At 44.0% G+C, this 25,075-nt stretch overlaps 1 protein-coding gene across 11 annotated transcripts in view; it reads right to left on the reverse strand.

Moving 5' to 3' along the window:
- The window catches only part of DLG1 (discs large MAGUK scaffold protein 1), a 159,851-nt gene that overhangs the window by 69,449 nt on the left and 65,327 nt on the right, over positions 1-25,075 (reverse strand). For 6 of the 11 annotated variants that reach the window (XM_088132472.1, XM_088132468.1, XM_088132471.1 and 3 more), the window contains 4 exons: positions 23,858-23,908; positions 20,891-21,015; positions 14,666-14,835; positions 14,126-14,262 (listed from right to left, as the gene is read on the reverse strand). In XM_088132472.1, the coding sequence (XP_087988598.1) occupies positions 14,126-14,262; positions 14,666-14,835; positions 20,891-21,015; positions 23,858-23,908 (483 nt within the window). Of the gene's footprint in view, positions 1-14,125; positions 14,266-14,665; positions 14,836-20,890; positions 21,016-23,857; positions 23,909-25,075 lie in introns of all 11 variants that reach the window. The other 5 variants (XM_088132474.1, XM_088132467.1, XM_088132469.1 and 2 more) reach the window with 1 other exon arrangement.

Below are 25,075 nucleotides of genomic sequence, written 5' to 3' on the forward strand. Positions count from 1 at the left end.
GAAAGATAAGAAAGAGCTACTCCATTCCTTCTCCAATAAAAAGTAGATCTTCCATCATGAAACTGTTAAGAGCAGGAGGAAGGGGTACAACTGAACTTGAGACTGAAAGAAACGTGGTCAGGGAATGAAGACTGAGTGATCAATCACTCTGCATCCTAGCGTATTGCAAAAACATACTGATAATCTGGCCAAAGTTAATGTATTATTTCTCAGAAATCCTGAAGAACTGAAAGAGTGCCAGAATACCAATACCAATACCAATACTTTAATGGCCAAGTATAAAACATACACAAGGAATTTATCTTCGGTGATAACAGCAAAATCAACGGTGCGTTTGGATAAGAGCAAAAAAAAGATCACATGGTATTCAGCAAAGCAATGGCACGAGGGAAAAAACTATTCTGATGTCTGGATGTTTTAACATAAGGAGCTCTATGGCGCCGTCCTGAAGGAAGAAGTTGGAACAGATTGTACCCAGGATGAGAAGTCTGCAGATATCCTCTCTGCCCTCCTTTTGACCCTCATAGTATATAGTTCTTCTACAGAAGGCAGATGGATTGCAATGATCCTTTCTGCAGACTTAACTATTCGTTGGAGTCTGAGTCTGTCCTGTTTGGTTGCAGAACCAAACCAGACAGTTATAGAGGAGCAGGTAACAGACTCAATGATTCCCCTGTAAAACTGCACCAAGAGCTCCTGGGATAATTTAAACTTCCTAAGTTGCCGCAGGAAAAACATCCTTTGCTGTGCCTTTTTAATAATGGCTGTAATGTTATACGTCCATTTCAGGTCTTGGGAAAGTATAGAGCCCAGGAACCTGAAGGACTCTACCACTGATACTAGACTGTTAAGTATAGTAAGGGGAGGAATAGGAGAAGGATTTTTCCTAAAGTCCACAATCATCTCCACGGTCTTAAGTGTATTCAGTTTCAGGTTATTACTACCACACCACAAGACCAGCTGTTGAACCTCCCGTCTATATGCTGACTCATTTCCATTTTGAATTAAACCAATGACAGTTGTATCATCTGCATATTTCAAAATTTTAACAGAAGAGTCCTTTGAAATGCAGTCATTGGTATAAAGGGAAAAAAGCAGTGGAGAAAGCACACATCCCTGAGGGGCACCAGTACTGATTAACCGAGTACTGGAAATAATTTTGCCTAACCTCACATGTTGTTTTCTGCCTGTTAGAAAACTAATAATCCACCTACAAGTATGCACAGGCACAGTAAGCTGGATCAGTTTGTTGTACAGAATTTCTGGTACAATAGTGTTAAATGCTGAACTGAAGTCCACAAAAAGAACTCGTGCATAAGACCCCGAAAGTTCAAGATGTTGCAGAATATAGTGAAGGGCCATATTAACAGCATCATCCACTGACCTGTTCCCCCGATAGGCAAACTGCAGTGGATCTAACAGGGGATCCGTGATGGCTTTCAAGTGAGCCAACATGAGCCTCTCAAAGGTCCTTCATGACCACAGATGTCAATGCAACCGGTCAGCTCACTAATGGGGGATTTCTTAGGAACTGGGATGATTGTAGAACTCTTAAAACAAGAAGGAACATAGCCCATCTTCAGTGATTTGTTAAAAATATGCGTGAAAACGGGGGCCAGTTGTTCTGCACAGACTTTCAGACACGAGGCAGTCACACCGTCTGGACCTGGAGCTTTTCCAATCTTTTGCTTTTGAAGCAAACCTCGCACTTCTTTTTCCAGGATCACCAGAGGTAAGGGACCCGGGGGATTGGGGAGAGGTAAAGAAAAATCGAGTACTGATGATGTATCCGAGATACAATTGGCAGCCGCAGATATCAATTGATCATTCTCAAACCTGCAATAAAACCTGTTGAGATCGTCTGCCAGTTGATGACTCTCTTCAATCAGGAGAGGTGGGTGGTTGTAGCCGATGATGTTCTTCAGGCTCTTCCACACAGTCGCAGGATCATTTGCTGAGAACTGACTTTTCAGCTTTGCTGAATAGTTCCTCTTTGCCGCCTTAATCTCCCTCGTGAGTACATTTCTAGTCCGATTATATCTAATCCTGTCCCCACTCCTATGGGCCTCCTCCTTGTCCCGACGCAGCTGTTTGAGCTTTGCTGTGAACCACGGTTTGTTGTTGTTATAAATAAGTATGTTTTTAGTGGGCACACACATGCCCTCACAAAAGCTAATGTATGAAGTCACAGCATCAGTATACTCATCCAGATCTGCAGAGACAGCTTCAAAAACATTCCAATCTGTACACTCCAAGCAGGCCTGTAGGTTTAACTTAGCATCATCAGACCATAACTTCACTGCTCTGATCACAGGCTTTGCAGTTTTAAGTCTCTGTCTATAGGTGGGAATAAGATGAATCATACAATGATCAGATGAGCCAATTGCTGCTCGCGATATAGAACGGTAGGCTCCTTTTAGTGTGGTGTAGCAATAATCCAATATATTCTTGCCCCTAGTAGGACAACTAACATGCTGTATGTATCTAGGCAACTCGGTAGTAAGATCAGCACCATTAAAGTCTCCTAAAACAATGAGTAAAGAGTCTGGATATTTCTGTTCTATACCGACTATCTGATCTGTTAAAGTCTGTATTGCACTATTTAGAGAAGCAGGAGGTATATAAACTCCGACCAAGATGAATGAAGAAAATTCCCGTGGAGCATAGTACGGTTTGCAGTTAATAACCAAAGTAAGTGCATACCGCAAGATTTATGTAAGATTCTAACATCTCTACACCAACGGGTATTAACATAAAAGCAGATTCCACCTCCTTTTTGTTTGCCCGATGACGCTGTAACTCGATCTCCCCTATAGAGATGGAACCCTGAAAGTTGTAAGGATCTATCCTCCACCAGATGATTAAGCCATGTTTCAGTGAAACAAAGGGCTGCAGCATTTAAGAAGTCAGAATTATTCCGATTTAAGATGGATAGTTCGTCCATTTTGTTGACTAATGAGCGTATGTTTGTTAAATATATTGAAGGAAGAGGAGTTCTGGTTCGTTGCTTTCTCAGTCTTACCAAGATTCCAGCTCGCTTTCCCCTTCGTCGGTATCTCACATATCTACACTTAGCTCCCAGGCTGCTGCTGCAGAAGCTGCTGCTGCCGAAGCTGCTGCCGAAGCCGAGGGAAGCCGCCGCCCCCGCAGTCAGAAAGTCCACAATAGCACTCCCACAGCCACGAAAAACAGGAGGAGTTGTATAAACAGAATGCTGTCTGATATTTAAAAGTTCATTTCTAGAATATGTAATCTGCAAAGAGCTGCAGAATACAGAGAAAAACACCAAACCCACCAAGGAGCGTTTCACCAAGGCTGCCATTCGCGGCGCCATCTTGAAATGTCACCAATGTGATCAATCACTCTGCATCCTAGCGTATTGCAAAAACATACTGATAATCTGGCCAAAGTTAATGTATTATTTCTCAGAAATCCTGAAGAACTGAAAGAGTGCCAGAAGATTGGGGAATACTTTCCATCATCAGGGGTGGGAATCCTGGCAACTAACTGTGAGTCACCCAGAGTTCCCCCACTGTGGGGAGATGGGCGGGTGAGAAATTTAATAAATAAATAAATAAATAAACAAACAAACAAACAAACAAACAAACTACAACCATTCAGTAAGATATTGATACTTGATAGATACTGATAATTCTCACAATGAAGATGGAAATGTGAACCGGACTAGGCTAGCATTAAACTGTTACCACAATTGTTGGGCAATCATGAAACCTTTTGAAAAAGGGCTCCCAGTTTCTCTCATCTTTCCTTACATTTGAAAACCAAAAGGATAACAAGGAAACTGATGTTCATGAACCTTCACACATTTCCCTCATTTCTGTTATGTTGAAAGGCTTTAGGCAGACATCCTGTCTCCCAAAGTGTCGAGGCCATAAAGATGTGGGAGAAAGTGACCCCGATCTGCATTCTAGAAAACAACAAAATTCAGAAGATCAAAAGGGGGTGCCCTGAACAATGACTAATAACCAATAGGTCATCAGAAAGATAAGTTTCCCCCAATAATGAGGAGGATCCAAAACTTATGCCAATTTCAGCCAATCATTTGTTAATTGCTGTATCTCTTTGTAAGAAACATGTATAAAATCTTCTTCTGTGAGTGTGACCGGGGCTCTTCTCTGTCTTAAGGGGAGACCCCAGCTGACTCTATTGGCAAGCTTTTAATAAAACTTTAAAATTTCAGCTGGTACTTTCATCTCTGATCTTCTGCCAGACTGAATCCTAATTGGGGAGAGTCAGAAACTCTCAAAACTTGCAAAAAATTATACTCAACAAGTGTACATCAAGGTGGAAGGTAGTGTTGAATGGTGGACAGTGGCCCTCTATTCTGGGCCCTGTGCTGCTCAGTATATTTATAAATGACTCAGAGAAGGAGTCAAAAAATAAAGCATACAAAAATATAAAAATATGGATAGCAAACTCTTTAGAGTAAAGCATTAATAATGCACAGCTATTCAAATCCAAAGTGGAGAAGTCTGTGCTTGCTGAACCTGTGGGCCACTCCTTAAAGGTGGTGTGTCTTTTCCTGAGCCAGAGGAGCCAGGGAAATAGAGGACTCTGAGCTGAGGGGGAGGTGATCAGTTGCAACAACACAATAGTTTAAAAGGCTGCCATATAGAAGAGGGGGCAGAACTGTTCCAGAAGACAGAGTAAGCAACAACGAGTTTAAATTAGATTTTGGTTGGACATGAAGAAGAATTTCCTAGTGGTAAGAACTGTTCAGACTAGCCTTATTTTTTGATTGGGTAGCTTCCTGAGCAACTGATTATGTGCCATTAAGTCAACATCGACTCTTAGTGACCACTTAGATAGATTTTCTCCATGACGATCTCTTCCTAACCTGGTCCTTCAGGTCTTCCAACAGTGCACTCATTGCCACCGTAACTGAGTCCATCCACCTTGCTGTGTTCATCCTCTTCTTCTCCTTCCTTTCCTCCATCTTTCCCAGCATCAGAGCCTTCCCCAGGGAACTAGGTCTTCCCAAAATGTGTCCGAAGTAGGACAACTTAAGCCTAGTCATTTCTGCCTCAAGGGAGAACTCTGGGTTGGATCCATTTGTTGGTCTTCTTGGCTGTCTGTGGTATTTTCAGGAGTCTTCTCCAACACCCAAGTTCAAAAGTGACAATACTCTTCCTATCCTGCTTCTTCAAAGTCCAACTTTGGCTTCCATAGAGGGTCACAGGGAATTCCATGGCTTGCACGATTCTGATCTTTGTAGGTACAGACACATCCTGGCATCTGGATATCTTCTCCAAGGCCTTCGTGGCTGCTCTACCGAGTACTCGTCTGTGGCGTATTTCTTGGCTGCTTCTTCCTTTACTGTTTATGGCTGATCCTAAAAGGCAGAAGCTGTTTACCACTTCAATATCTTCACTGTCAGTTCTAAGGCTGGTTGTTATATCTGTTGTTATTAGCTTGGTCTTCTTTATATTTAATTTTAGTCCTATTTTTTCACTGTGTTCCTTGACTTTTATTACTAGAGCTTGCAGATCCTTTGCATTTTTGGCAGTCAGGGTGGTGTCATCAGCATAGCGCAGATTATTGATATTTCTTCCTCCAGTTTTAAAACCACGCTAATCTTCTTCCAATCCAACTTCCCTTAATACACGTTTGGCCTATAGGTTGAATAAATAAGAGGACAGCGTACAGCCTTGTTGCACTCCTTTGCCAAACTGGAGCCAGTCTGCTTCACCATATCCTGTTTGTACTGTGGCTTCCTGACCTGTATGTAAATTTCTCATGAGGACAATGAGAGGCTCTGGGATTCCATTTTTCTGAGCATATTCCACAGCTTGATGTGATCGACACAATCAAAGGCCTTTCTATAATCAATGAAGCACATACTGACTTCTTTCTGGTATTTTTTGGCTTTCTCAATCACCCACATGCATCAGCAACAATGTCTCATGTTCGTCGGCCTTTTCTAAAGCCAGTTTGAACATGTGGCGTCTCTTTTTCCATGTAGGGCTCCAATCGGCATTGAATGATCCTAAGCATTATTTTGCCAGCATGTGAAACTTTCTTAGCAGACTGTGAGAAAGCTGTAGGCATGATATAATATACCTTTATTTATTTAACTTCATAAAGCAAAATGATGCTAAATGCAGAACTATTTTAGACACATCGTGGAAAGGCAAGAGTCACCAGAAAAGGCTCAGTGCTTGGAAAAATTATACACAATCCAAAAAAAGGTTGGCAGAAGACTAAGTGGCCGGTCACTGCACTAATGACACCAGCGTGAGCTTAGAAGAACTCCAAGAGCCATTACAGTCGGACATTCCTGGAAATGTGCCTTAGGCCATAAAGAGCTGGAAGTGACTGAAAGGCTGAACTACCACCCTGATCTCAGCAAAGCCTCCAACAGAGGACCCCATGACATCCTGATTGCCAGACTAGATGAGCTGGGGCCGGACACACAAAGCATGATAACTTGACACACAAATGGCTCTAAACCATACTCAAAACATGCATTTTTCAGGATGTGTTTAGATAGGTTAATTAAAGGCCTTTAGCATCAGTCCTTGCACACTTTGCTCACCTGGATTAAGATCAGGGGCATCTAATAGAGCTAAGGAGGAGGTTTAAAACAGACAACAGGAACACAACTTCTTCAAACATCATACAGGTAGGCCTCGCTAAATAACTCTAATTGGGATTGGCAACACTGCTGCTAAGTGAAGCAGTCGCTAAGTGGGAAATCACATGACCACGACTGTGCTTTCCAGCTGGAAAGAGACAAAACTACTGGACTTGTGGGGTAAGTATGGCAAACTGAAGATGGTCAGTAGACCAGTTCTTTGGAACCTCTCCAGATAAGGAGAGGACAGAGATTGCCCACATGTGGTCCAGATGGCTGCTCCTTGTGAGGAGACAGCAAGACAGTGGTTTTTCCATAGGTTCAAGTGCCAGGAGACAATGGGATTAGCCATCTTGCTTCCAACTGCGGCGGAAACTTTTAAAGGATGCTAAGTTAGCAAACCTTACTTTCTAATCCCCCTTCATGGATCACTGCCTTGTCGTGGTGAAGGGGCTTGCATAACTCAGTGAAGCCATGAGCTATACCATGCAGGGCCACCCAAGACAGACAAGTCATGACAGAGAGTTCTGACAAAATATGGTCCACTGGAGAAGGAAATGGCAACCCACTCCAGTATCCTTGCCAAGAAAACCCCATGGACAATGTCAAAAGGCTAAAAGATATGACACCGGAAGATGAGCCCCTCAGGTCGGAAGGTCTCCAATGTGCTACTGGGGAAGAGCGGAGGGCAATTCCAAGTAGCTCCAGAAAGAGTGAAGCAGCTGGGCCAAAGCCGAAAGGACGCTCAGCTGTGGATGTATCTGGAAGCGAAAAGAAGGTCCGATGCTGTAAAGAACAATATTGTATAGGTACCTGGAATGTAAGATCTATGAACCAAGGCAAGCTGGATGTGGTCAAACATGAGATGACAAGATTGAACATCGACATCTTGGGAATCAGCGAATTGAAATGGACGGGAATGGGCGAATTCAATTCAGGTGACCATTATATCTACTGCTGTGGGCAAGAAACCCTTAGAAGAAATGAAGTAGCACTCATAGTCAATAAGAGTGTGGGAAAGGCAGTAATGGGGTACAACCTCAAAAATGACAGAATGATCTCAGTGCGTATCCAAGGCAAACCATTCAACATCACAGTAATCCAAGTCTATGCCCCAACCACTGATACCAAAGAAGCTGAAGTTGACCGGTTCTATGAAGACCTACAACACCTTCTAGAACTAGCACCAAAAAAAGATGTCCTTTTCATCATAGGGGATTTGAATGCTACAGTAGGAAGTCAAGGAATAATCGGAATAACAGGCAAGTTTGGCCTTGAAGTACAAAATGAAGCAGGGCAAAGGCCAATAGAGTTCTGTCAAGAGAACAAGCTAGTCATAGCAAACACTCTTTTCCAACAACACAAGAGACGACTCTACACATGGACATCACCAGATGGTCAATACCGAAACCAGATTGATTATATACTTTGCAGCCAAAGATGGAGAAGCTCTATACAGACAGCAAAAACAAGACCAGGAGCTGACTGTGGCTCAGATCATGAGCTTCTTACTGCAAAATTTAGGCTTAAATTGCACGTAGGGAAAACCACTAGACCACTCAAGTATGACTTAGATCATATTCCTTGTGAGTACACAGTGAAGGTGACGAATAGATTTAGAGGATTAGATTTGGTAGAGTGCCTGAAGAACTGTGGACGGAGGTCTGTAACATTGTACAGGAGGCAGCAACTAAAACCATCCCAAAGAAAAAGAAATGCAAGAAAGCAAAATGGCTGTCTGATGAGGCTTTACAAATAGCTGTGGAAAGAAGGAATGTGAGAAGCAAGGGTGAAAGGGAAAGATATAAGCAACTGAATGCAGATTTCCAGAGAATAGCAAGGAGAGATAAGAAGGCCTTCTTAAATGAACAATGCAAAGAAATCGAGGAAAACAATAGAATGGGGAAGACTAGAGATCTCTTCAAGAAAGTTGGAGATATCAAAGGAACGTTTAGTGCAAAGATGGGCATGATAAAGGACAAAAAAGGCAGGGACCTAACAGAAGCAGAAGAGATTAAGAAGAGGTGGCAAGAATACACAGAAGAACTATACAAGAAAGATCTTAATGTCCCTGATGTCCATGCTGGTGTGGTCACTGACCTTGAGCCGGACATCCTAGAGAGCGAAGTCATGTGGGCCTTAGGAAGCATTACTAACAACAAAGCTAGTGGAGATGACAGTATTCCAGCTGAGTTATTTAAAATACTAAAAGATGATGCTGTTAAAGTGCTGCACTCAATATGCCAGCAAGTTTGGGAAACGTAACAGTGGCCACGGGATTGGAAAAGGTCAGTTTACGTTCCAATTCCAAAGAAGGGCAATGTCAAAGAATGCTCAAACTATCGCACAACTGCACTCATTTCACATGCTAGCAAGGTTATGCTCAAAATCATACAAGCTAGGCTTCAGCAGTACGTGAACCGAGATGTACAAGCTGGGTTTTGAAGAGGCAGAGGAACTAGAGATCAAATTGCCAACATTCGCTGGATCATGGAGAAAGCACGAGAGTTCCAGAAAAACATCTACTTCTGCTTCATTGACTATGCAAAAGCCTTTGACTGTGTGGATCACAACAAACTGTGGCAAATTCTTAAAAAGATGGGGGTACCAGACCACCGTACCTGTCTCCTGAGAAATCTGTATGCGGGCCAAGAAGCAACAGTTAGAACCGGTCACGGAACAACCAATTGGTTCAAAATAGGGAAAGGAGTACGACAAGGCTATATACTGTCACCCTGCTTATTTAACCTATATGCAGAGTACATCATGAGAAATGCCGGGCTGGAAGAATCACAAGCTGGAATTAAGATTGTAGGGAGAATCATCAATAACCTCAGATATGCAGACGATACCACCCTAATGGCAGAAAGTGAAGAAGAAGTAAAGAGCCTCTTGATGAGGGTGAAAGAGGAGAGTGCAAAAGCTGGCTTGAAACTCAACATTAAAAAAACTAAGATCATGGCATCTGGACCCATCAGTTCCTGGCAAATAGAAGGGGTAGAAATGGAAGCAGTAACAGACTTCATTTATTTGGGCTCCAAGATCACCGCAGACGGAGACTGCAGCCATGAAATTAAAAGGCGCTTGCTCCTTGGGAGGAAAGCTATGGCAAACCTAGATAGCATATTAAAAAGCAGAGACGTCACCTTGCCGACAAAGATTCGCATAGTCAAAGCTATGGTTTTTCCAGTAGTAATGTATGGCTGTGAGAGCTGGACCATAAAGAAGGCTGAGCGCCGAAGAATTGATGCCTTTGAACTGGAGAAGACTCTTAAGAGTCCCCTGAACTACTAGGAGGTCAAACCAGTCAATCTTAAAGGAAATCAACCCTGATTGCTCATTGGAAGGATTGATAATGAAGCTCAAGCTCAGATACTTTGGTCACCTAATGCGGAGAGAGGACTCTTTGGAAAAGACCCTGATGCTGGGAAAGATTGAAGGCAAAAGGAGAAGAGGACGGCAGAGGATGAGATGGTTAGATAGCATCACTGTGTCAGGTTCGGCTGGCACAGCGCTTCGAGGAAAGCTTGCCGCTGCACCGTGCTAACTCCGCTACCGGCTGCTAGCCAAGGAAAAGAGGAACTGACAGCGTGGCTGATTAATGGGCCACCTGCGCCTAGCCAAACGGGAAAACCGCAAAGCGGAAGCTTTGAGTTTACACTGATAAGCGGCGCGAGCCAACAAAGAGTGGGGCCGCGGGCAGCGAAGCGAGATCACCGCACAATCCAGAAGCCTCGGGTTTTGCACGTAACTGGAGGACCCCAAGGGAACCAACCCACGCTGGAGGGGGCAACCAATCAAGGACAATGGGACCCGGGCCGAACGTGCCATTCTGGACACTTAAGGGGAATATTGGGGGGTTAATAATCCGCAGCGGTAACGCAATCGCAGGGAAAAACGCGGAAAGGGGAGAAGTATAAATGAGCAATGTAAATGTGCCAAGCCAGTCCTGGCTTTGTTTGTAACTGTTATGTTACGCATGAGTAAACCTCTTTTGTGAACCATACGTGTCACAAGAGTTTCTCTTGTCGAACGGGGCAAATCTTACACACTGAAGCAATGAGCATGAAACTGAGCAAATTCAGGGAGGCAGTGAAGGACAGGAAGGCCTGGCGCAATATGGTTCATGGGGTCATGAAGAGTTGGACACGACTTAATGACTGAACAACAACAACAACTTTCTAATCACTTTTGGAAATTGCTCATTAACTATTTCTAAGCTATTAGAGACCTTCGGAATGACAAGTTTGAAAATGCCAGATGAGTCTGCCTTCAATCCTGAATGAAACAAAATTTTAATCATAAGCTTAAGAATTTAAAGAAATAAACAGCAAAAAGCTAAATCTGATTTTGATCTTAAAAAGTTATAAATGGACTAAGGGTCCAGATAAATTTGGAATATTGAAACTTTTACAGTAAGATTTTGGAATTAATTATAAAGTACAAAAAGCCTCTCGAGGGAAATAGATCCTGTTTTAGTTTTTATAAGACATAACACAGATAAGCAATTTCATGATTTCAAAAACTGGATACTAGAGGAAACTAAAGATTTTAGGTAAAGATATGCAGACTGTAAGATGATTCAAAACATTATAACAATAAAAATACTGAAGGAGTCTTTTAAAGAATAGAATCAGAAAACAGTAGCCACAGTATCAACAATGTCAGTAATGATGTCTACTTCTATGGACAGACTATGTCTGAAAGATGTTATTGTTATAATGTCAAATGTAGAACAAATTTTATGTGACAAGATAGAGATGGTATCGAAAGTGGATTTACAACCGACAGGCCAAGAGAATTATTTAGAAAAGGATGTTTCACTAGCTCTACAAAAGAAAGTGGCTGAAGTTTTAAAATTTAAAAGGGAAACACAAATGACAAACTAAGAGAGTGACCTGGATAATTTTTTCCTACTGGATTTATAAAAGAGGCTTGTTAAAGCCTTGAAGACATCTGCACAATGGGACAAAGAAGAAGTGAAGAGAAATCAAATCCTACAGTAATATTTGAATGAACTAAATATTAAGACTGTTAGAAGTAAAAGGAATATAAAGTTGATTAGGGTTAGGGTTAGCAGAGAAATTGGAGAGGAAGAGATTTCAAGAGAGTACTGTAAGCTGCGTGTGTAGCGTGCCCGCAGCCTCCAGCCCTGGGCTGCCAGCGCGATCGCATTGCTTTTTGAAGAGCAAAAAGCGTACTCTTGTGCAATCCCTTTCTCTCCAATCTCTCTATTCTGCAAGGGGAGAAAAAAAGAAAAAAACACAGGTCAGGATGTGTACTGACTGTAATGGCGATCATGTGATTGAGGGATACTGCAAAGGTCCTAAATGGTTGTAAACTGACCATAAAGTTAGTTTTTCAGCACCGCTGTAACTTCAGTCGTTGAACAAGTGGTCGGTAAGTGAGGACTACCTGTATAATAAACCTTTAAATACAATGCAAAAGTCACAGTGATGGCCACTAACTTGGATGGCCTGAAAAGGGGACGGAAGAGGCTCTCTGTCAAGAGCTATGGTTTTGAAGGCTCAATGTTACCTCCAAACTGGGACCAGGAGGCCTCCAAATACCCCTTGTGGAGGAAAGGTGGGGAAGGGCTAGACTAAGATGAGCTATATCCTGGTCCAGCAACAGTTTTTGTGTAGAGAAGTGGGTGTAAGAGACATATGCAAAGTTCCCCAGGAAATAAAATCAAATGCATAAATATAGGATGCAGCCTTGGTAACAATACTTGCGAAAAAATTGCTGGTACAGCAGTTGCCTGGAAACTGAGTATGAGTCAGTAGTGGGATGAAACTGCAAAAAAGGCAAATGCAGGTTTAGGAAATTATAGTTAGAGTTAGGGCTATTATTCCATTTTATTTTTTTTCGATTGCACCCGCTTCAAGTACAGTTCCTGATACCAAATTTTAAGCAGTAATGAGAAGGACAGTACAGATAATCAGAGAACTAATAGCAAAGCCTTAATATGAACAACAGAAATCAAATGGATGGTCATTGTCAGGAATGCTTTAATACAGAATCTTGTATGAAAGCATGGGGTTAGGCTGATGGCCTAAATAACCCTTTCTAACTCTAAAATCCTATGAAACCACTGGGGGAAATTATGTAGACAACCGATCTGAAACATCATCAATATGCTGGTGATTCCTAGCTCTACCCCTCACCTAGAACGGCATGTGCCAGGCAGGGGATCCTCAAAGTTCTTGAATACTGGGAGGAGGTGATTCAGGAACAGGTGAGGGAGGTGAGGCAAAACATAACACTTGAGAGAACTGAGGAGGAAAACAAACTCGTTGTGGGAGGAGGAATTACACTCCTTGAATGTTCAAACACGGAATTTTGGAGTTCTAGATTTGGCATTAACCGGAGAAGATCTGGGAGTGGCTGGGAGTGCTTTTGACCAGCTCCACTTGATATTCGAACTGGCCTTGTCCTGAGAAGGTAGACCTTCTCTTTAAACTCATCTGCATCTAATTAGAATCGGCCATGTAAACGATAGAGAACAGCCTTTTATGACAATCTATAAATGTTAACGGGTGCAGAATACCATTCTCCAAGGGCAAGACAGCCACATTGTAAGATACTCTAGGTTGCCAGATTTGAAATGCTTTGGCATTTGGCAGGCACTGGTCCTGTGGTTGGCACTTCGTTTTGAACTTTATGCTAATAGTGCTTTTACTCTTTTTGAAGCTGCCTTGATAGGATTTTAAAGTCATTTTCTTCACAGAATTTTCTGAAAGAAGGCAAATTTGTTAAAACAATGGCCACGTATTTATTTTATTCCATTTACATGGCCACCTATTTCATCATAGTGACTCTGGGTGGCTAACAAGAACAGCATAACAATAAAAAATAAATACATGTCCGGCACCTGACATAAGCACCCATCATCAACATAACCACTTCTCAGGCACTGACACTCCAACCCGCATACCCAGGAACACAGCCACGTCTTCAGGGCTTGCGAAAGGCCATCGGGGTGGGGGCCAATCTAATCCCCATGGGGATGACATTCTAAAGGGCAAGTGCCATGACAGAACATTTATTTCTGAGTGGCAAGGCAAGGGCAAAAGCAAATGCACAAGAGTGTGTTTTATCTAGCTCCACATATTTAAGCAGTTCAGAAGTCAAAGCTTCAGGAATTCTAAATATCTGTGACCAACCTTGTGAATTACACACTTATTCAGCAAATATAATTAGGATGGCCCAGTTTCAATATTGACTTCCAATGAGATATGCAATATTTAAAGCAGATCTTCTTTGCTGTAAAACATGTTCTTACTCTAGGTTTCTCCCTGCTCTAGGAACGCAAGTTACGCTGCATGGTGTCCCAGCCTTCTCTGAGAGAAACTGAAGACCAACTCATCTCCATACCTTCAACTCAGTCTTTATAGCAGCAGGATTCCAAAATACTATTTTGATGTGTAAGATGTGCCACAGAGTGTCCTAGTAACACTAAAGGAGAACATAACTGCCCAAATGCAGCATGGAAAAGCGAATAAAAAGCCAACATAAATTTAAACTCACAGCCATCAACTTGTCTCCAATCTGGAGTCTGCCATCCTTATGTGCAGCACCACCTTCAATAATTTTGGTGACATAGATACTGTTGTCTCCGGGAATGTGCTGATTTCCAACACCCCCAGCTATGCTGAACCCAAGACCTGCTTCAAGAAAGCAAAGACAGTCAGCATTATTCTACAAATGTTGTTCAACTTTCAGACTGGGGTACATTTTGCAGTGAATCAGGACATGGAACAGGGAGCCTGGAACCCTGCCTGGGCCAGGAGGAAACAGTGAGGGGAGAATCAGTTTAGGGGTTTTCAAAACCCAAACAGAGAGCGGCTCCCAAATCCAAAGCAGCAGCTGTGTCTCATTCAGCTGCATCCGCAACAGGTCATGCTCAAGCAGAGGCCTGGCAACGCCTGTTGGGACTCAATATGGACTCCTGTCCTGAGCAGAATGTCCTTCCCCATCCAGGAAAGGGATTTTTTTGCAGGGCAGGGAAGAGGGGAACCATGCAAAATGCTCTCTTTACCATGGCATCACCCAGAGCTGCTCACAAACCTTTGGGCCCCTTCACCAGTTTTATGTCCACAATCCTCTCCGTCGTCTGCCTTCTTCTCTTAACATACAGACGGACCATGGAGCCTGCTTCCTTCAAGGCTTCCACAGCTTTGCTATGGGTCACATCACGGACATCTACCTCGTTCACACGTAAAATGCAGTCATTCACCCTGCACGGGGAGAGGAAATATTTCCAACTGAGATTCAGGGAGCTACAGATCTTCCAGGCACAGATCTATATGCTCTAACTGAAGACTGAATGAATATGGTGCAAACCATCACTCTGGGGAACACGACAGACAACAACACTACATCCTTCCACATCAGTTTTGGAGGAAGAATGTCTGACTTTCTTGCTGTGTGTGCAGCCAAGTCCTAAGCCTTAGGTGAAGACTCTCTATTGTCCAGCTGGACTGACCTGTATCTGAATTTACCTAGGACTGCACTTATCCCTTCCTTCAAAAGTCATTCTGCTGTGCCAAAACTGTCTGTCTCCTTTCACTGTTACCTCCCCTCCATCAAAGGAGAAGAGAGAGGACAAGGAACAAAAGACAGCCATAATGCCTGGTTGCAGCCAGCAAAGTTGAGCCCTGTGAGGAATGGCTGAAGAACTTGGAGGAAACGTGGTTAAGCAATGGGAGTGCTACCAGAGCAGTGGGGGTAAAACTGCTTTCTGCTGCTCTACAGTAACTATTCAAATTACAGAGAGACTTCAACAAACCCCTAGGAAGAACTTGAGGATGGTATGAAATTGCAGCACATTTCTGAATGACTTCAGGAGCTGACACATATTTATGGGTTAATTTATAAGCAAAGCTGGATGGCCACCTACCTAATTCTTATAGCAATGGGCTTCCTGTATCAAAAGGTATGGACAAAATAACTTTTAAGATAATTAAAAGACTTCTATTGTCTCATTTCACTGTGTGACATTTCTTGAAATACAGTGGTACCTCGGGATACGAACGCCTCTACTAACAAACTTTTCGGGTTACGACCAGCTCTGGCTGCAAAAATTTACCTCGATGTGCGAACTCCGCCTCGGGGTACGGTCATTTTTCCGCCCTGACACGTGGCCCGCGGCCATTTTTCCGCCCCTGACACATGGTCCGCGGCCATTTTCCTGCCCCACCGCACGGCGCCCGGGCGTTTTCCCGCCGTGCCGCTGGCTGTTTTCCCGCCGCACTGTGCAGCGCCCGGGCGTTTTCCCGCCCCTGACGCGTGGTCCACGGACGCCAGAACGGATTAACAGTAATTACATTGAACCTTATGGGAAAATTTGCTTCGGGGTGCGACCAAATTCGGAGGGCAGAACGGATTAACCGGATTTACACTGAACCCTATGGGGAAATTTGCGTCGGGTTACGACCAACTCGGGATACGCCCAGAGTCACGGAACGGATTAAGTTTGTATCCCGAGGTACCACTGTATATGGCAATGATTCACTTCCACTGTTTTCAGCTAGCTGTAGATTCAAGCGAAACCAGGTGCCTTCTACCAAACCTAACTCAAGCAGATCACCAGCTGGATGGCCAAGGAGGCCTGTCGGTCTTCTTGGCTCTGGGGCATGTAGTTGGTCTCAGTTGCCTGCAAAGTAAGTAATGACCCTGTGCCAGCCATTCACTTCCTGCCTAACATAATTCCCAGGCTTGGGAAGAAGAAATGGAGAAACAAGTCTCCCAAATGAAATATTGAAATAAACAATACAGCTAGCCATTCTGAGACATTAAGAATAAGTGCCCAAATGTTCTCTTTTGGCTGTCTTTTCTTCCTTTATTATATCCTTTAGATGGAAAGCTTGACAGCAGGGATTTTTCTGCTATTTATAATTGGAAATGGCTCTGAGTATGGTAAAAAGGTTTTAAGAATGACAAATATACATATACATTCTCCTAGATGTTATATAGCCGTCCATCTCACTAAACATGACTCTGGGTGGCATACAACCAATGAACAGTTAAAAACAATATATAACGATTAAAAACGTAAATAAAAAACAAGATTGCGGGAGAATAACAACCATCTCAGCACAATGCAGCCATCTCGCAGGCTCCTCACGGGATCCTGAAGCTGTTGGAAGAACCACCTCTTACAGGCTTTCTGGAAGGCTAGCAGGAATGGGGCTAACCTTACCTCAGGGGGAATGATGTTCCACAGGGTGGGGGCTATGGCAGAAAAGGCTTTTCTCCTAGGCCCCGCCCAATGAAACTCCCTAGCTGATGGGACCCGCGGCATGTCTCTCCTGCTGGATCTGACGGGATGGATAGATGTCATCAGGAAGAGTGGGCCCTCAAATACCCTGCTCCCATGCCATTCAGGGCTTTAAAGGTCAAAACCAGCACCTTGAATTGCACCCAGAAGCAGACCGGTAGCCAATGCATCTCGCAGAACAGAGGTGTAACGTGTACCATCCTGTCCAAGCAACTGCACTCTGCACCAGTTGAAGCTTCTGGATACTCTTCAAGGGTAACCCCATGTAGAGTGTGTTACAATAATCCACTCTGGAGGTGACCAGGTAACTGAGTCACATGAGTAACTGTGAGTAGAGCCTCAGGAAAGGACGCAAATGGCTCACAACATGAAGCTGTACAAAGGCCCTCCTAGCCACGACTGCTATCTGCTCCTCAAGCAGGAGTCGTGGGTCTACAAGGACCCACAGATTGTGCACTGGGTCTGTCTGGGACAATACCGAAGACTGCAAAGTCCCAGATCCAGAAGGCCCAAAATCCCAGAGCCAATCAGTCTTGCTAGGGTCCAGCCAGAGCCTGTTGTCCCCCATCCAGACCCCCACAGCCTCCAGGGACCAGGAAAGACATCAACAATATTGTTCAGTTCTTCGTGCTTGCCAAGCAATTCTATTTCAGGATTCTGCATGTTGGCAGAGTTAACAATATGGGACAAACTTTTCCAGGCACTTGATTTCCTTGGGGCTGCTGAAGAGAACCAAGCTTCACTCACTAAACTTTTCTAGGCAGCCTCATCTATAAAACATGGACTAAGAGTGAAGGGAGGAGGCAGAGTAAGGTCTCCCCAGCACATAGGGGTAAATATGGTTCTGGAGCGTATGGATATTCCCCACTTGGCTGCCCTCCAGATGAGTCAAATTAAAATTCCTGCCAATCACAGCCAGCCCTACTTTTGGCCCTACTAGCTGCAAAGGATGACAGCTGTTCCTGCTCCTTCTGAAGCTCCAGGCACTGCCACATTCCACAAACCCCTGGGCTCAGTTGCAAAAACTTCTGTTTGGCACCTGGGAAACAGCAAAGCCTTCCATGCCTGCAACCTTGCAGGGTGTTTCAGCAATTTTATGACGAGTACTGTCATTCTGAATACAAGCCTCCACTTAACTGCCCCACTCCCCAAGTAGTTGTGTTCACACAATACATTTAACCAGGTCAAGTTAGAAAACCTAGCAGATGCATACATATAATATGCTGAGTTTGATTAATATGGCTCTTAGGTTTTGCAACTTATTATGCCTTATCTATTTAAGTAACTAACATGCGTGCATATCATTTTATGTACATACATGCGTGCCCATCACACTATTCTCTTTCTGGGTAAGCAGCATTATGTAGACTGCAGAAAAGGAGTAAGAAACAGTGAGCCAAAGAAACTGCAAGCATATGATCAGAAAAAGAAGACAGAGCTAAAAATTCATTTCCACCAATGCCACTCTCTGTCCATCCCGTGCATCTCCATCCTTACAAGTCATTCACGTTGCTTCCACCAAGCCCGTTCACAAACCCTTGTCCTTCGTTCTTTACATTTCTCACCTCTTTCTTTTTCAGGGCCCTTTTCAGGAACCAAGGGGACATCGCCCACCTTGCCTTGCTCCCTGCTCAATGCTGAATCATTTGTTAAGAACGCTATTTTACTTTCCACCGCTTTCTATTCCTACCACGTTCAGCAATCAACTCTCAACTCCATATTCATGAAAAACATGCCACACTTAAACCTATTTGCTTTACCATACTGTTTCTCTAAATCAAAAAGTGTACAATAAACATCTTGTCCTGCATCGATAAGAGTTTTCAACTTGTTTGTCTGTTGATCTATTCACCGGATCCTAGAGGCATAAACAGATGAAACATAAAGCCACTTCTCCATGACCTGCTGAAGATAAAAATTTGTAATGCGTACTTCTTCCCCAGCACAGAATTAAACTATGCTGAGTGTCACTTCTCGCATCCCTTCAATCAGAACTTTGCCAAACACCACTTTCCCAGGCACAATCCACTGTAGTTCTGGCATTCACACTTGCTTCCTTTCCCTTGCACAGCAGAACAATCACGACATTCACTCAATCGTCAGGCACTGGCGTAAGCAATGCTCAGCACAGAATGCCACGTACACTAACTGGATAAACAGTCTGAATGGAAGGTCTGCTTGCATACATTTACTTGATAGCACTTGAGCCAATCCAATCTTATTAAGGTGTAAGTCCACGCTGTGGAAACTACTGCCAGGCAAGATCCATAGGCCGGCACTACTAGAGTCTCAGAACTGTAGCCAGAGATCGGTGTCCCTTTTTCACAGAATCACAGTTGGAAAGGACCTCAGTGCAGGATCCGCCACAGCATCTCTGACAGATGACTCTGTCAGAGGCCTCCAGCGAAGGGACACCCATCAAGTCATGTGGCAGCCTGTTCCACTGGCTACCAGCTTGTATAGTCAGGAAGTTCCTCCTCAGTCTGAACCTCCTTTCTTGCACCTTTAATCCACTCCTCTGTCCCTTCTTCTGTAGGACAACCCTTCAGCTCTCCCCTCAGTCATCTTCTCTATAAGCTAAATACACCCATCAAAATGAACCAAGACTATTTTTTAACTTAATAACATCAGTTAAGTAAGATGTTTCAAAGAGCCACTGACACAGCCTTTCAAAGGGGTTCAGATTAAGAAGTCTGAATGCTAGAGAACTCTGGTACAGCTTTTCATTTCTGGAAAGAGAATAACATGAAAAAAGCAAGGCAGGTTTAATTCAGTGACAACAGTATTGCAGGAGGAAAAAGAGTTCATAAAGCAAAGTTGACCTACTTTATACCCTCTTTATCAGATGATCTTTGTATTAATTCTGGAGACTGAGTATATATTATCTCCTTCCCATCCACTATTCTATTTGGTTTTACTATTTTATGTAGAGAGAATTTTCCTAGGATGGAATCAGAATGGGCAATGGGAAACGATTCTTATAAAGAAAGAACTTTGTATTTTTCTATGGGCAGATTTCTGGCTTCTTGGAGTTTGAAAAAATAACTTTCTCTCTCTCTCTCTCTCTCTCTCTAAATGTGGGCTAGTAAGTGCTGTCTCTTTGCATGTGAGTGATCAATCACAATCAGTTCTTCTGCACTATCTTGGAGGTCTGTATCACTAGGCTCCCTCTTCAGCTCAGTGTTTCTCAACACTGTCAGAAATGGAACAGAAAGGATGCTTTTATCAGGTCTGCAAATGACACCAACTAAGAAGATTGGTTAGACTGACCGGCCTCAGCACTGGGACAAATTCAAAGGAGGATGTTCAACTGGGAAGGGGCTGCATTAGCAGGTGAACTGCATCCAGGTGATGGGAGAAAATACTTCCACGGTGCTCTGTGCTGGCCAAGCCACACCTGGAGTTCTGGGCATTGCACTCGGAAAGGCACAGAAGCTGGAGCAGGCCCAGAGGGGCGCGGCTGGGATGATACGGCTCGGTTTCCAGGCTCCTTACGCGGAGCAGTTAAAGCCATGGAGTTACTGCACAGCTTAAAGGGGAGAGATGATAGCAGTCTTGGGTGAAACAAGGGTGGACCTGCCCCCTTTGAAACTGAGAGCCGGTCAAGGAACAGCGGGTGAGCAGCCTAGAATTCCCTGACAGTCTGGCTAGAAGAGCTGCTGAAGGTTTGCAAACACAAACTGGGTGCCTGCCCACCCCACTCCCATCTGAGTTGGTTTCCTGGATTCCCGCACTGAACTAGGTTGGATTAGACAACATCTAAGGTTCCTTCCAGCTGCCAGACTGCGATGCTACATGAGCGCAGTTTAATGATTGTGCCAATCCAGTAAAACGGGTTAATTCAAGAACCAGGTTTAACGTGTTGTGTGAACACAACCCATCAGAGAGAGATGGATGACAATAACGGCACCGCTGAGGCAGGGAAAGGCACCCCCCGGGCTGCTCCTTGCAGTTTCCACCCACATGACAGGAAGCAGCAGCAGTGGCAGGAAAGGCATGAAGAATGGACCTACCGCAGCCTCCCATCCTGGGCAGCTGCTCCTCCTGGGATGATCTTTGTAATGAACACACCAGAGTCGTCCTCAATGTGTGGGTTGTCTGTACCTCCTGCGATGCTAAAGCCAAGTCCAGAATTGCCCTGAAAAAACAATGCCTGATTACCACACTGGAGCCCTCGGGTGGTCTGAGTGCCCATCCTACAGAGAGAGGGCCGGGTAGGGTCTGAAAGGATGGTGGGAGGGAGGGAGGTCCTGTTCTGGATGGAACCAGCTTAGGAGCCCCAGGCTGCTGAGAGAGAATTTGAACGCAAGCCAGCCCTGCTCTCCCCGCTGTGCTTCCTTGCCTCGCCAACATGGGAAACCATCTCCTGTCTGTATTCCCATCAAGAGAGGTGTTCAAAGAGCCAGCCTCCCACAGGAATTCACAAGTCCGTTCTGCCCAATTTCCTTTTCGGCTTGTTTCTGCTTAACCATACCTGTCCTCCACGCACATACCAACTCTGAGCCCTGAAGTATGTGGCTGTGAGGACTTAAGATGTGGGCTGAACCTATGAAAGTGGGGGCTGGAAAGGTGACAACCAGAGTTGCTCTAATCTGGGTTTTACTTGATAAAACATTGTGGAATGTTTAAAAAAGAGGGTTGGATTTGCCAGACAGGAAATGCAACACAAGGCTTCTGTTTGCAATCAAATACTGCACGCTCATTTCAGCAAGTGCGTAACTGCACTAGCTTTTTAAAGTTTAACCTAAGCTGGAAGAGATCCCTCAGCCAACTTACACACTTTTAAGAAGCAAACATAAGCCTCTCTGTGCCTTCCAGTCTGAAATATTTTGCTTTGGAGGCTGGGGAATTGCAGCCTCCGCCGCCCCAAGCTGCCTGGTCAAAACAGCCAAAGGACAAATCAAGAAGCCTACAGTGTTAGAGTGGTGTAAGTATGCAGAGCAGTATTTGGTGTAAATCCAAAGTTGTCCTTTCAAATGTGCGGTATGAGCAATAAATATTGGATTTAGAATTTCAGTTAATGATGTGAACAGGAGCTCTCATTCTTGCTACTACATTTGGAGCAATGGGAAGGACGCTGTGGGACCCAACTTGGACTTCTGTGGGAGATTCTCATTTGGACTCCTGGGACAATGAAAAGAGCTGATCTTGGACCAGAAAATGACCCATCCAGAAGAGTAGCTGTTCCTGCTTTTTAAAGAATCTCCTAGGACTGTTAGGACCAAATAATTCTCTTTGAAGGAGTGGTGCGTGTGTATGTGTGTGTGTGTTATCTTACCTTTACTGATAATGCAGTGTTGAAAGCCTGCCAAAAGGTGGGAGATGTAAAAAATGAATGCCAGTGGCTGAATGAGAGTCAGACAGGAAAAGGGGGACTCTGCTCTGTCACATGAAGTCTCCTCCTGCAGCATAGGAGGAATATCTGCTTGCATTCTTCTCTCCCCCCAACCAACTTTCTAGACTGAAGAAGCTGCTTGGACAAACAGTGAAATGTATCAGACCAAAAGAAAAGAAGTTCAGTTGCCATGACTCAACCTCCAGATAATTCCACCTGGATGACTGAGAACCTTCATCAACATTCATCAACATCTCTCCACGGAGACTCTCGGCGTGAACAAGGGGCAGAGAGGCTCTCCGCTGCAGTGGGAGGGGAAAGGGGGAGAATGGGGCCAGCAGGCTAATGGGAGGACTAAAAGCTCTTTGGATGGAATGGGAATAAGAGCCGCTCAATCCAGCGACACTTCCCACAGATTAAGTATGCATCTTTATTTCTCTATCTGAGGAATCTGGCACCTTCCATGGCTTCAAAGAGATCTTGAACACCATGCAAGCAAGATGGAACCCACTGGGATACCTAAGGCCAGTAACCCAGGAGTTGCCTCCTCCTCCTCCTCTTCCTCTCCCCCCATCCAGCACCACCTTCTGCATGTGCCTTGACATTTGAAGCCTCCAAACCTCTCTTCCCGCCTACAGTCCTTTGGCCCAGAGCTCGGACCAGAACAATGGTAACTGCCCTGCCCTGGTCCTTCTCTGATCTTCCCACACCTCAAAGCGCAGCAGGATTTTCACCGGCTGCCAGTAAGAACAGGGGCTGAATACCAGCTGGGGTCCTGTGGCACAATGGCTTATGATATTCCTCCTTAGGTGGCTCAAGCAGCCTCCCGTGACCTTCAGTAATGCCTCCTCCCCGGCTTCGCCAGGTCTAAGGGTTTCTCAGGACCCAGACCCAGGCTGTGGAGACAGCACCCTAGTACTCTTTGGACAACATCTGATTGTAAAAATTGAAGGAGGTTTTCAATTTATATTTATTTCTGTCCTGGATAGTAGAAGCTGACTAGGACATTACTATAAAATCTCATCCTCAGCCAGATAGGTTATATGGTGGCATTTAAATATTCTTCTTTATGGTTTCTTTATGTAGCAAGGTAATTTTAGGAGGGTGTGGGTTTTGCTGCTTCAGAGATTGTGAACTGGTTTGGTGATGTGCAGAAAAGCAGTGGAAACCAGTTCTGTGCAGATATCCTGGAGATAGAGAAGGAGGCCCGCTTTGCTCCTCCAACGCCATGGAGCAGTCTCTGTGCCTTGCTGGACTTCCTTCACCTTAAGAATTTCCCTACTAACATATATAAAACAATTGAATACTTAAAAGGTATCATTATAGGTGCCTCCGAAGTATCAAGGAACAGACAATTCAAGAGGAGCTTGTCAATAGCCAGGTAACCTTCTCCAGGAGCTAGATCAAAGATCCTATTGTGGCTTTGACAGGGCAGGATTAACTAGGTTAAGGAAGACAGCAAAACTCAGCATGAAACCAGAAGAATGGAGCATCAGGCTCCTTTGAGCAATACAGAACCAGCAGAAGTAACTGAGAACAAGAAAAAGAGGAAGAGGTTTCCTCCTTGCTGGGGGCTGTTGAATTCTAACTTATGGCAGGGAATTAGTCACTCAAACTATTAAAGAGTGAAAGAGCAAATATTTACCCTTTCCAGTGTGATTTCTTCATATTCATAGTCTGCGTCAGTGCCATTGACCTAAAAGAACACACAAAACATGCAAATGGTGAGGTTACCCACAACGCCACCTTTGGCCAAGGATTTAGAGGCCTGGCAACCGCTCTCCATAGTGCTGTACATAGAGGGTTGACCCCAGCCTGTGAAAGACTCTCAACTGGATTCTTCCCCTGCCATCAGTAATTCCTTCCGCATCCAGAGCCCCAGTGCACAGCACCTAGCCTTTCAATGCTCCCAGTGCCTGGAGAAGGGTTAAAGAATCCAGATTTCTTACAAATATTCTCTATGGATAATAGAAAATAAACATATTTATTCCCGGTCTTGGAGAAAGATCCATTCAAGAAACCCATTCAATAGAGGACATTTTATTACTCAAAGGGTCTATTCATACAACACGCTTAACCTGATTACTGAGTTAACCAGTTTTCTGGCTTCATACAAATAGAGTCAGGTGTTTCAGTCAATGGGATGATAATCAGGGGTGAATGTGGGAGGTTCTGCCTTATTTAAAGAACAGAATTCTGGGTATTCACTGTCAAAGTCTGATCTTTGCATCACAGGCATGTGGAAGTATGTTATGGCTTAAACAAAGGAGAATTCTGGGGACCTCCAAAAAAACAGCTGTTGATGCTCACCATGCTGGAAAAGTTTACAAAACTATTTTCAAAGAGTTTGGACTCTACCAGTGCACTGTCAGGCAGACTGAGTACAAATGGAGGTTTTTTCAACCCTCTTCAAAAGTGTTTACAAACTTGTAAGCACCACTGTGTATCTAAATAAAACTCTGTCTACAATAAGAAAGCATGTGTTTCACCAAGAAATTGTGAAGACAGGATGCAGTGACCAGGTGGAAATTTGAGAAGGGCAAGAAAATGGTTATGGAATCGCATCCAGGACACTGAAGTAACTTGCCAATGCTTTTGCCAAACCTTTATGTGTTATCTTGAGAAACCCTGGAGAAGTAGAAAAGTGCCACACGATCAGAAAAGAGCCATCTTCTTACTATCTGGGAAACTGCAGCCTAGTCAATACAACATTGCTGGGAACCTGGAAAGATTCTGGACCCAATTAAAAAATTATCTATCTGTGAGAAGCAAGTAAGCAATGCAATAATTACCAGGTTTCAGAAATAATTTATGAAGTACTGGTCTTGTCAGTCTAAACTCATTTTTTGAGTAGGTAACATCC

Source organism: Python bivittatus, unplaced genomic scaffold, assembly GCF_059951505.1.
Source record: "Python bivittatus isolate LINGU-HERP-01145 unplaced genomic scaffold, Pbiv_v1 ctg000980_np1212, whole genome shotgun sequence".
Lineage (NCBI taxonomy): Eukaryota > Metazoa > Chordata > Lepidosauria > Squamata > Pythonidae > Python > Python bivittatus.